The 12666-nt window shown below is 38.0% G+C and overlaps 1 protein-coding gene across 4 annotated transcripts in view; it reads left to right on the top strand.

The window, feature by feature from the left end:
* sona (sol narae metalloprotease) overlaps positions 1–12666 on the top strand; it is a 70999-nt gene that overhangs the window by 47429 nt on the left and 10904 nt on the right. For all 4 annotated transcript variants that reach the window (XR_016196913.1, XM_089260867.1, XM_089260869.1 and 1 more), the window contains exons 5-7: positions 3659–3788; positions 4506–4783; positions 5419–5523. Coding sequence is in view for 3 of the 4 variants with exons in the window: in XM_089260867.1 (XP_089116993.1) it covers positions 3659–3788; positions 4506–4783; positions 5419–5523 (513 nt within the window). In the remaining variant the exon portion in view is untranslated. The remainder of the gene's footprint in view (positions 1–3658; positions 3789–4505; positions 4784–5418; positions 5524–12666) is intronic.

Here is a 12666-nt window from a genome sequence, read left to right as displayed (position 1 = left end):
TTGGTATTTGTATGAAATTGTTGTACTTGAAGCATGTGCTCCCTTCATACCAATTGACACTTCTTGATCATTGCCTCTTTTTAATTCAACTCAAGTGCTCAGCGCAGACCGCGCAGATTAACTCTTTTAGAGAGCTCATGCCAGAACATGTACATATGACTAATACCCCACATACTAAGCTTTGTCATGCAACATTCGACTCTCAGCTTGTTACTGTGCTAGCAATGCTGAGGCCTCTGCTATTTATTTAATAATTTGTCTCATATTCTCATAATGGAATGCATGTTGCTTCAAGAGAAAATTAAAAAAAAAATATATATATTACCTTAGACTGTTTTAAGTTTATTGCAATATATTTTCATATAGTGCTGATTTGGTGGAACCTATAATAAATATTCAGAAAAAAATAAATAATAATAAATTAAATTAATAAACAAATAAAATACAAAATTTATAAAAATATAAACAAAAACAAAAGAAAAACAAAAAATATATATGTTTTACGTATTTTCATTTATATTAATATTTTGTTAATAATTTATATAACAAAAATACAAATATGGTTTTTTAATTTATTGATATCCGAAAACATATAATTTGTAATTTAATTTTATTTTATTTTATTATTATTGTAATTTCTTCTCTCAATACGTTTATCTAATCCAACTGCGTTTTTAAAAGAACTTCAGAAAACAAATTTGGAAGATTTAAATACTAAAATATCAAAATACATATATTTAATAAATTGATAATAATATATATTTAATTAAATTAAATATTATGCACCCATTAATTGCGAGAAAAGAAATGGTTTACTACAGTCTACAAAAATATCATCATTAAAATATATATAAATTCCTACGCTTAAGCATTGCAGCAGCCTGCTCTCTCGCTCGCTCTCTCTCTCTCGCTCTCTCTCTCTCGCTCTCTCTCGCGCTCTCTCTCTCTCTCTCTCTGTCTCTCCAATACTTAGAAGCAATTAATATACCCTCTTTCTCTGCAGTCTCAATAGGCATTCAAGCATTAAAATAAATAAATAAAAATGAACTCGGCACACGCCCAAAAACAAAAAGCAAAACTACAAAAAATTCACCTCAGCCTGTTTAAGCAGTCGGACAAATGTTGTTGCAATTGCCAAAGTTGTTGCTGTTGTTGTTGTTGTTGCTGCTGCCAGAAAAGGCGGAACACATGCATATGTAGCATGTCTCTAACAAAAAATTAAAATAAAATAAAATAAACAAAAATACGAGCAAACGCTGCGCCTATTGCTGATGGCGATACGCCTGTCCACTGCACACGCCAACAAAATTATGCACACGCGCATAGATTATGACAAATATACATATATATTTAATATATATATATTTATTTCTTTCTTTCTCTATAGTAAATTGAAATTTGCATTTAATTTATAGCTGCTCGGCCCTTTATTCACCTGTGCGCACTCGAAACTCGCTTTCAAGTTGAATGCCAATTGCGATGGCTGCTCTGGCACATTTATCATACGCACCGTGCGCCAAAAAAATAAATAAAATGCATTTAAATGTCGCCAGCTCAAGCATCTCTCATAACTCAACTGCAGCTGGACTGCATTTGCGATTGGCTGCAATTGGCGCAACGCACTTTGCAAACTTTTTGTTGCTGCCACGATGCGCGCTCGGCATTGAAGTCGACTTCAACAACGAGCCATAGTCAAAGTCGAAGTGGCACTCTTTGCCTTGTCATCAATGGCAATTTGTTTTATGGCACAGCAGAGACAGAGCTGTCCGTCCGTCTGCCGCGGACATTGAACTCTGGCGTTTCCTTTGACATTTGCAAGCGAACGCAATAATATGGAGAGAGAGAGAGAGGGAGAGAGAGAGACCGCACAGGCTGGTTCTTGGCACACACACACACGAAATATAATTTGCTTGAAGCTTTTAGTTAATGCATCAAATTGCGTCTTATGGCCACAGACATATTTGTGCATATATAAATCAAGTTTAATCATTCCCACTGAGTCAGCTGAGCCGCGGCCGTCGAGTCAGCGCTCCACTTCAGATTCCAGTCACATTTCCGTTTTGCCAAGTTCGTGTTTTGGGCACATTAATAACGCGACTGCCAGTAACTGCTGTAATTTATATTTAATATTTTAATTACAGCATATAGAATCGCAATCAATTGTCTGAGCGTGGCCAAGATCTAATTGGCCCATAGAACCGCGGGGCGCACTCGAGTGGGTGACGCTTAGCCCGATGAATGGGCAAAAGCAACTGAAAAAGAAATAGAAATAAAAATAAAAATAAAGCCAATTCTAAGTGGATTGCTTTTAATTAGTTAACCTTTGCCAAGGTTAGTCGCAAAGACTATTTGATTTTCAATTTTCTTGCACATTTTTTTTTTTATAAATATTCTCTTGCTGTTAATTATTGCAATTACAGAGGCGATAAAAACTGTGGCACCCAACACACAGCGAAACCGCCCAAGAAACATTCTTATCTAGATCAAATGTTTTGCATAAATTGTGCAGCTATGCAAATCGCTACTAATTTTTATGTTCGCTCTAAGCCAGCTCATTCATGCCTGGCCTATAGCCGTATTGGCCACAAGTGCATTTAGATTTCTTGAAAATGAACTAATAACAAGGCGCAGCTAGCTGGTGTGCACCTGTCAGAGGTTGCGGATGAATATTTGCAATGCCAAACAAAAGTTTTACATTATTGTGCAAAGGAAAAAATATACAAGAATAATATAAATATATAAAATAAGAAAATACAAAAATATCTTATTAAAAAAAAAATAAATAAATAATAATAATTATAAGCAAAACCAATTCAATTAAAATTATCAAATTTTTAGCTTATTTATTTACATAAAAAAATATTTTATAATTCAATTTTAATTACATTTTAAATGAAAGATAAAATAAAAATAAAAATAATAAAATACAAAAATATCTTATAAAAAAATAATAAATAATAATAATTACAAATACAACCAATTTAAATAAATAAAAAAAATATTTTATAATTCAATTTTAATTACATTTTAAATGAAAAATAAAAAATACTTAAGCAAATGAATTTTTAAGTATTTAAATATTTATTTAAAATGGAATGAATTTTAAAACTTCATTTATAAAAATATTAAATAAAAAATTAATTTTAAAATACATATTTTTTTTTAATAATTAATATTGAAAAAAAAATTGTAAATGGATAATTAAACATTTAATTTAATTAACAAACATATGTTTTATTTATGCAACTAAAAAATATAAACTGAAAACATAAATATTTTGATTTAAATTGGAAACTATTTATATTTTGACTTCAATTAAAAAAAAGCCTTATAAAAACTAGAAATGATTCACTAAACTATAATTGAGTAGCTATTTAAAACCTCTTGAGAGCTATTATCCCCCATTAAGAGAGATAATATTATGGGCTTACAAATTAGTAACAGCTGAGCAACAATAAGTTTTTAGTTCCACCTCAAGTAGTAAAACCTAAATAGTACTAAAAATCGAAACAGTTTTTCGTTCCACAAGCTTGGCTCATTTTTGTTTTTCTAGCCTTTTCCCATTACTCATGAGCTACCATAAATTACGTCATTCAATTTGCTCGCCTCTGACCCGGGTATTAACATGGATTTCTTTGCATTCGAAACTCTTTTGCAGGAGGGCAGCATTGGTCACGATCTGGTCATTAAACCTCTGCCACACGAGCTCAGCCCCAACAAGGAGCAGGCCCATCACATTGTCTTCAAGCGTGCGGCCTCTGCAGCCGATGATCAATTGAGTGACTTTGGTAAGTAGCCCAAAATATCACCCCAGTCTTGATATATGAGCCACAAGTCCGAGCTGCTGCTGCAGTCATCTATTATGAATTATCACAGCGTAACTTCTTTGGCTCTGCCCTCGCCTTGGCCTGACATTGATGCCCGTATCACTCTGCGTTTGTGCCGCTGCGGCTCTTATCGGCAGCTGCATCTGCACATCTGGGCACATTGAACTAGAAACGAGCTCTAAGCTCTAGCATAAATCTATCTGTCCGTCTGCGAGCTCGACTCGAAGAGCGCGAGATCGACGTGCACACGATTAGCATTTCCTGTTCGCTGTTTTTGACGGCTCTTGCGGCGGGTTCACGAACTCTCGATGTCGCCGCAGCCGGTGAAGTAATCGACGCTGCCCTTGGACGGATGCATTTACCTTTTGATGATGCGCTGTGCCGGTCGGTGGCGCCAAAATACCAACGCGTTAATTCAGCCGCCCTATAAACACGGCTACTTTATGGATGGTATTTCAGCATTTACAGCAATTGCACAAAACAATTTCGCGGCGTCTGCCAGGGCGCTGCCTCATAATGGGCAAAAAATTAACTTTAAATACAGTTAAATGTACTGCTACCTGACTTGCTCAATAATAATAAAAAATAATTAAGCCATTGCACTGCATTGCGATTCATTAGTCAACCTTAACTAAGCTCCACTTGTCTCCATCTCTTCTTCTCTGCTCTTCTCTTTAGCTTTCATGGAACCCGACGATCTGCTGGCCAGCGAAAAACTTGAGCGTCTGCAGCGGCGTCAGCATCGCAGTCGACGCAGCAGCGGCAGCAGTCCCGACTTTGAGGACCTCAACGACGAGGACGAGGGCCAGCTGGATACCGAGGCGGAGCCGGCCGAACCCCATGCCTCAGAGTCACGCGTGCGCCCCAGACGCCAAGCCCCGTACGTCATCTATCCCGAGGTCTTGGTGATTGTCGACTATGATGGATATCGGCTGCATGGCGGTGACAACCTGCAGGTGCGTAAGGCTGCCCCTACAGGGCGTGGCACACAAATGAAGCTGTCAATGCGTGGCTGGGGTTTGCCAAAAAACTCAGTCTGCACAGTCCCAAATCCAAGCCCCGTCTGGAGATTTGTAAAAGTTGTTTCTGCTTCTCATTTTGGGCGATTGTCAGATAGCAGGCGACGTGTCTATAGAAGACAGGCTGCACATATTAATTGGGCAGCCGGGCAGCACGAAATAGAACATAAATCGGAGCTAGCTGGGGTAATTGACAGAGCACGCAAAGCACCTCAAAAGCGAATTAAATGCCATTTGGATTCTAAATATAAATGTGAGCAACAAGCGACTGACTTAATACAAAGTGAGCATAGGCGGTTGATGCTATCATTTCAGCTGGGGGCTCTGCGCCCGCAGACTAAGGCTGAGCTGCACAGTTCTTAGTTTCGCCGCCGCAGCTGCTTTGTATGCACATCACTCACGCGCGGAGATTAATGGGGCTGCTCGGCTTGGGTGCGATCATAAGCGGCTTAGATTAAAGATGGAACCGTGCGCTTTGTCTCTGACGTATGTGGGCAGAGCAGAAGAACAACTACAAGTTCTATATATCGGCTATGCGACTTTATTTTAGTTTATCCCTTTGTCTCTTGCAGGTCAAGAGGTACTTCATTTCGTTCTGGAACGGCGTCGATTTGCGCTACCGCCTGCTGAAGGGGCCCAGAATACGCATCAGCATCGCTGGCATCATTATCTCACGCGTAAGTAGACTCCGTTGCACAATTGCTAAATATCATTAGGAAAAACTAATTGAGTAATCCGCTGGCCAAGTGAACTCTGACCCCCAGCCAAGTGGGGGGCATTGCAAATGGAAGCAACTGCTGGCCGCAGGCAAAAAGCAGCCAAACTTTATCACGATTCGGTGGCCAATTGGCAGCAGTATAGAGAGAAGGGGGAGGTGGAGAGAGAGAGGGGGCGCTATATATGTAGAGAAAAACCAACAACATGCAACGCATGCGCTTCGGATTCGTTTGGAAAAAAAATGTGAACAATCAATTTGGCGATTTGCTTGGGCCATAAACAAAGCAAAGCTACAAATTTTAACAAGTTTTTTTAAAAGCGAAATATAGCAACAACCACAAAGCGAGCGCAAAACAAAAATACATTGCTAAATGCCTAAGGAATTAGCAAATGCCGCAGCACGCGAACAAAAGACTCAGGCAACGAACTTGCCGCAAATAGAAATGTCGATTGGCAGCATATATGGCTAGCTGGCTGGCTGGCTGGCTTTCTGCTTGATTTGCTGCCATTAAGGCCTGATTGTCATAATTCGCAATAACATCCTTCGGTGGCTTAGGCAGTCCATGCAGCGTCTTCGAGCGCGCTTGCATAACGCGTCCATAAAACACTCTCGACAAGCTCGTTTCGACTCTCTCACACACAAGTCACAGTTCAGGAAGCCATTTGCCACAGAGAAGAGTCTGCGGCCAGACGACCCACTCATGTGTGTGTGTGCGTGTGTGTGTGGAAAGTGGAAAATTGGCGCAGTTTTGGCATGGCTCGCACCTGCATTGAGCAGCCCACATGGCGGCGCTTGGCTTACCCTAAGTACGACGAAAAACTGTTTTAGACAGCATAAATAATGCAGCAGCAGCAGCAGCAGCAGACAAGGCTTTGCGGTTGCTGCAGTTACATAATTTAATGGGCCGCTCAGTTGAGCTTCAGATTTCTGCCCAAGCAGCGACTTCCTCTTCTATATCTATATCTATATATATATACATATATAAATATATATATACACACATCCACACAACTTGTCGCAACTGCATCCGCCGCTAAACGTTTTGCTTTTGCGCTAATTAATGTTGAAATTTATTTTGCTGCCCATAAACAACAAATCCGAATGCGAATTTATGACACCAAAATATGCAGCAGCAGCAGCAGCAGCAGCGGCAGCGGCAGCGGCAGCAGCTCAAATTGGAAAATGGAAATCGAAGTCGGGCCAAAGTAATTACTCAGAATGTATATCATTTGATATTGCATATATCCGATAAGCCGCTGAAGTCTGTTTGCAAATATGCAATGGCTTAATGGAACTGAAACAAAGTCACGCAGTGCAGCTGAATGGAAAAGGCGGGCAGAGGTGGGGAAAGGGAGCGGTGAATAATCATATATGTATATGTATGACAAATTGAGTATAGAATGTAATTTTGTATATATAATATGGATATTATATGCTCTATATTATTTATATAGAAGTTAGTGATATGAAATTAAAGCTAACTTAAAGAGTAAAAAAACACTAGACGTTTGGTATTTTTTTTAATTAAATAAAATATATGCTTGTCTGCATATTTTTTGTTATAGCTAAAGTTCTGTCTTATTTTGCACTATTATTTTATTTTATTAAAAAAAAAATGTGAAATATATTTATATGTTATATATATTACAATTCATTTAGAAAAGATATTCAACAAATTGATCTGCAAATAAACATACATACATTCATACATACATATATGATATATTTGCAGCTATAACTATATTATTATAATTTAAAAAAATAAAAAAATTAAATATAAATAAACGCAAAAAGAAGCCTAACTTTATAACGATTCGGTGGCCAATTAATAATCGGTTAATAAATAAATAAACCCTTAAATTATAATGATAAAATCTATATAAGTCTCTTCCATAAGAAAAAGACTCTGTCTCACTCTCCCTCTCACTCTCTCTTACTTTTATTCTCTCTTTATCTCGCTCACTCACTCTCACTTTTAATCTCTATCTTTATCTTTCCTTCTCACTCTCCCTCTCACTTTCTCTCCCTCTCCTTCTCTCTCTCACCCTTTTAAGCTCACTTCGTCTGCCACCCTCCCTTTCTCCCACTCTCTCACTATTTCTGTCATTCGCCCTTTCTCAAGCCCGCACTCTTCCTTTTGCTCCCTCCCACTCCCTCCCACACAAATGTGAATACTTCTGCCTACTAATGCGCGCTGTAATTAGAGCGTCAGAGCAGCTCAATTAATCACATTTGTTTTTGCATGATTTTCCTGATTTTGAGCTGTGGGCAATCATAACAAGTCGCAGCTTCAGATTTATCTGGACACTGACACCGCAACACCGCCACAGACACAGACACAAACACAGATACAGCAGCTGAATGAGATAATTAAATGAATTGGCGTGGGCAGCTAACATTGTGTATGTGTGTGTGTGTTTGTGTTTGTCTGTGTTGGGCTACTGTTGCGCATGGTCGACCGATTGAACTTTTATCTGTGACATTTAATTAACATTTTAATTAATTGCGGGCAACTTTCCGTTAGAATTGCGTTACACCTGCCCAGGGGCAGGGGCAGGGGCGGGGCAGGCCGGCGTCGACATCATATCGTACGGCCGCCAGTGCGACAGCTGTACAACGTGTCGAACGTTGCGCTTGCGCCACAAACATTTTTCAATGCGGCAACATTGCGTATACGCAATTTATTATGTGCGTGTCAAGCAAGAAAAACTATTATGTATGTGAGTGTGTGAGAGTGTGTGCATTTAATATAGCAGCAAATTGTAATTTGAGCGCTGTATACTAAACTGGCCTACGCTCGATTAGAATTTCAGTTTAGCCATAAATTGAAGTTTTTGATGCATTATTAAGTTGGCAAACTGAGAAGAAAAAAAATAAATAAATAAATAAAATAAAAAATAAATAAACTAGATTGTCAGCCAAGCGCCAAGCTTATTGTTGTCAGTCAGGGACCTGGGGAGGGGTATAGATTCAGCCTTGCAGATATTTAGTGCGTTTTGTTGCCGATTAATTGCGCGAATTTAAACAACACAAACACTTTGCACTTGCCTCTAAGTAATTCTGCTGGTTATTTGTCAGCGACTGATTAATTTATGTGAATGAATGTGCTCGAATGATAAAATATGGCTAGCCTATGCCAGACTAGCGCAACTCCTGCGAGCATTGAGGTCAAGAGCTTAAATGGCTATGCAACAGAGGCCTTGAGTCGCCTGGGTCTATAAATCAAAATGCGAACAGGCCGAAAGAAAGTGTTTGAGAGTCAAGAGAGGCACTTGTAGAATTTGCATTCAATTGCAAACATTTTGAGGCTGTCAATCAACAATCTCCACTCAGGCTTATCTACGGAAATGCTAAGTAATGCACTTGGCCACACCCAGACCAGATCCAAATCCAGATCGAGATCCCGACTCATAGCATATGTCATAACAACGAATTCCGCGCTAACGAAGTTTCAAATTCAGGTGTTGGGCCTCTGTCTCTCTGGAAAGCTTATCGCCAGTAGCTGAAAATGCTGAAAATGCAAGTGCCACACATAAATTGCTGTTGAGGGAAGGAAAAGTATGGCTGGCCGGCTTGACCCAAAGGCACAATACACATATATATATGTATATATCCAAGAAATAACGAAATTCCATATCAAATGTAACCCAAAGCCGACAGCGCCGTGGGTGGTGTCCGAAAGTAGCCACCGGCTGTCGCCCAATTCCAATTCCCATTCCCCCAGAAATAAAAACAAAAATAAAAGTCAAATGCAATGACTGTGTGGGCGCAGCCAAAGCGTTTGTCATTGCGACTGCAGCTGGAACTGACTCTGGAGTTGGTTGGGTGGGTGGCTGTGGCTGTGGTTTCGAAATGATGGAAATTCAAGCAACTAACGGCTAAGCATGCCGTTTGACAGTTTTTGCTTTTGGCTAGAGATTTATGCGCCCTGTAAATTAAATTAATATATTAAGTCGCCAGGCGGCAAGACTTTACATTTAATTACGCACAAAGGCAGTTGCAACATTTTTGAGACAGTCAAGCGCAGAAATCAACAAAACTAAATAAAACAAAATAAGACCATATATTCATTTTTGGGAAAGGCAAACCGGTCTCTCCCAGTTGCCAGCCTGGCTACATTTTAGGTACTATTCGATCGCATTCGCACTCGCACTCGCTCACGTTTCTGGCAAGCTATTAGTGCGAGCCACCCCAAAGCCAACTCGACACACGGGTCGTATGTGTAATATTTCTAATGGCTGCAGCCACACAAATTAGATTAGCTGACAAATCAGTCTTGTCTAATCGAATAAAATATGCGCACAGCTTGCAAAATTTATTCCAAAAATATATATAAATATATACATAAATATAATATGCCTATGTACATATATGCATGCAAAGCTGTGACATTTGGCTGACTGCAGAGCGAGCCTCAGTTGCGCAATCCAGACTTTGCGTCTCAGCTGCCAGATCCCAGGTCAATTCTTTGTATATATTAATATTTTCTATATATTATAATTTTTCTTTTTTAATTTTTATTTTTAAATTACATACAATTATTTGGCAGTGTGTAATATGCATTTATAATAAAAGCTTAGGTATAATGCCTACAACTTTTTATATAATTTATTTAGCTTGAGTAGATGAGATAGAGAGAAAGTATTAATAAAAAATCTCTTTTTAATTATTAAAAAAAAAAATTATAAATTATAAATTTATTAAAATAGTAACAATAATTTAATAATATAATAATAATAATTATATTAATCTATGGATTAGAATATTTTTGATTCAAAAACATAAAATTTCTCTTTTAAATTAATCTTTTTATTTTAATTTATATTTTAATTATATCTAAGTCAAGTTGTTTCTGATTATTTTCTTTTAATTAATTATTTAATAATTATTAATTATTATTAAACAAAGCTCAAGTTTTTTTATTTAAAAAATCTCAATAATAATCTTCATGGTTCATTCTTTAAGAAAATCAGAATATATATAAATCTATAAAATATTTATAAATAAATATACATAAATATTTTAACGATAAATATCGTAAATATCAGAATACATCTTTAATGTAGATCAATCAACAAATCATAGAGGAAAACACAAAAAAAAAAGAAAATGAATTAATAATTGATTAATAAACTGCCAAACGATATGAAAAAAATATAAATAAATAAGAGACTTGAAAAAAAAAATATAGCTAAAGAGTTATTAGTTGAGTCGACAAGATTTTTAGACTAGTCAAGCCACTTTATATACTTTTATATACTCAAAGCAGCATTAACTAATTGCAATATGAAAACGCATATATTTCCCATTTATGGACGCCTCGGCCATAAGCCGTGCATCAGAGTATTACGTACCAGCACGCAGATCTCTTTCGGCTGCCATTGAGTTGATATTTATTTGCCTTTGATTAGCTGCTCTGCCATGTGTGTGTTATCTAGCTCAAGTGCTCATCGCAATTCGCTGCGGCGGAGGCCTTCAAAGATGCGCATCCACTTCAGTTGTGGAATACCGAACGTAAAAGGCGTCGCAGCGGCTGTAATAAACTCGTCGATACGTCGGCTGCACTAGTCAAACGAATCTGAGCTTGGCTATAATTTGGCATATAATTCGGTATAATTTCGTAATTCCACAATATATTCCCAGCAACGTGCGTCGAGCGTTGCCTTTTACCAATACTCAATGGCCCAAGGTCGCCCGTCGGAACATTTAAAATTCTTGTTAGTTTTGCGCAGATGAAAAAAAGTATAAAAAGAAACAACAAAAATTTACCAAATATTTTCGTAGCTTGATATGGGAGACGTGCCCGCACTAACAATTGATCAATCTGTCGAATTGTCAATTATTTAGTTGTAGATAAAGTAGATCAAGACAAAGAGCTACAGATATATGTATATATATATAGCACTCGATGGCATTTGAGTGGGCTTAAAACAATTGCCGTATCGAGGAAAAGATTTGCCAATCCAATGAAATTTCTTGGCTAAGAAATTCTTATGCATATGAATATATATAAATATATGGCCAATAGATTTATTTTGACTGCAGTTCATAAATGTCGATAATGCGCGTATTATAAACAATCTTTAAGAATATATACATATATACTTGTATATAGTCGCGACTTCTCAGTGAGTGAAGCAATATATCAAATGCATTGGCGCGACACTCGACGATCAAGCGCAGTCAGAATGTATCTGAGTATCTTGCGGATACATTTGTAAGTTGAGGCAATGAGCGCAGTGACAGCTAACTTACTTTTATCACCTGCACTTTGGGGCCTGTCGAACGGGTTCCATAGCGCAGATTATGGCCGGATATTAACATATTGATTAGCCCAGGGCTCGACATGATTGACAATTGTGTTACAATAATTTATGTAGCTGTCACCTCAGACACAGAAAGCGAAAGAGCTACAGATACAGTAATCCAGTAACGCCCCTCAGTCACGTTAGCGATGCAGGCAGCAGAGATGCATTATATAACGCACAATTGCAACTAGTTTGAAGCTGAGCTTCTGCTGCACACGACTTTGACTTTGCCACAGAGACACCATTTCCATTTCCAATTCCATTTCCATTTCCAGCATCCACAATAGCTCTGGCATCGTCGTCTCTTTGGCTCTTCGGCTCTTTTTTATCGTCTCAGTCGCATCGCACGTTTTTCATGTTCACTTGTTTCCGTTTGCCTGACAAATTCCGCCATAAATGTGTCCCCCACACACTCACACACACACACATTTACTTCACAGGCTTCCCTGGTGGCAACTGCAGCTGGTTCCTGCCTACGCCAAAGTGTTTGAACACTTTTAGCGCTGAGTGGGCCATAAATTTTGTATATTTCCCATTTGTTTGCCGTGTCTTGTCAAATGCTGCGTCCATTGCATAACAAATCCAATGCGAGTACTTCACGGGTGATAGTAATAGTTATTTTATTAAACGCGATAGATAGACAGCAGTGCAGTTGGATTTTCTCCTTCTTTAAGTTTGGTTATTTTCTAATTTTAAAGCCTTAGCATTGTAGAGGAAGTGGTAAAGTAATATAATTTACTAACAACTTAAAGAACAAGCTTAGAAACTGACTTACGATTGAAGAGGGTCTTAGC

The sequence above is a fragment of the Drosophila navojoa genome, chromosome 5, assembly GCF_054131105.1.
Source record: "Drosophila navojoa isolate 15081-1374.11 chromosome 5, UAZ_NAV_1.0, whole genome shotgun sequence".
Lineage (NCBI taxonomy): Eukaryota > Metazoa > Arthropoda > Insecta > Diptera > Drosophilidae > Drosophila > Drosophila navojoa.
The sequence above is the reverse complement of the archived record's forward strand: the minus strand, read 5'-3'. Positions and strand labels throughout refer to the sequence as shown.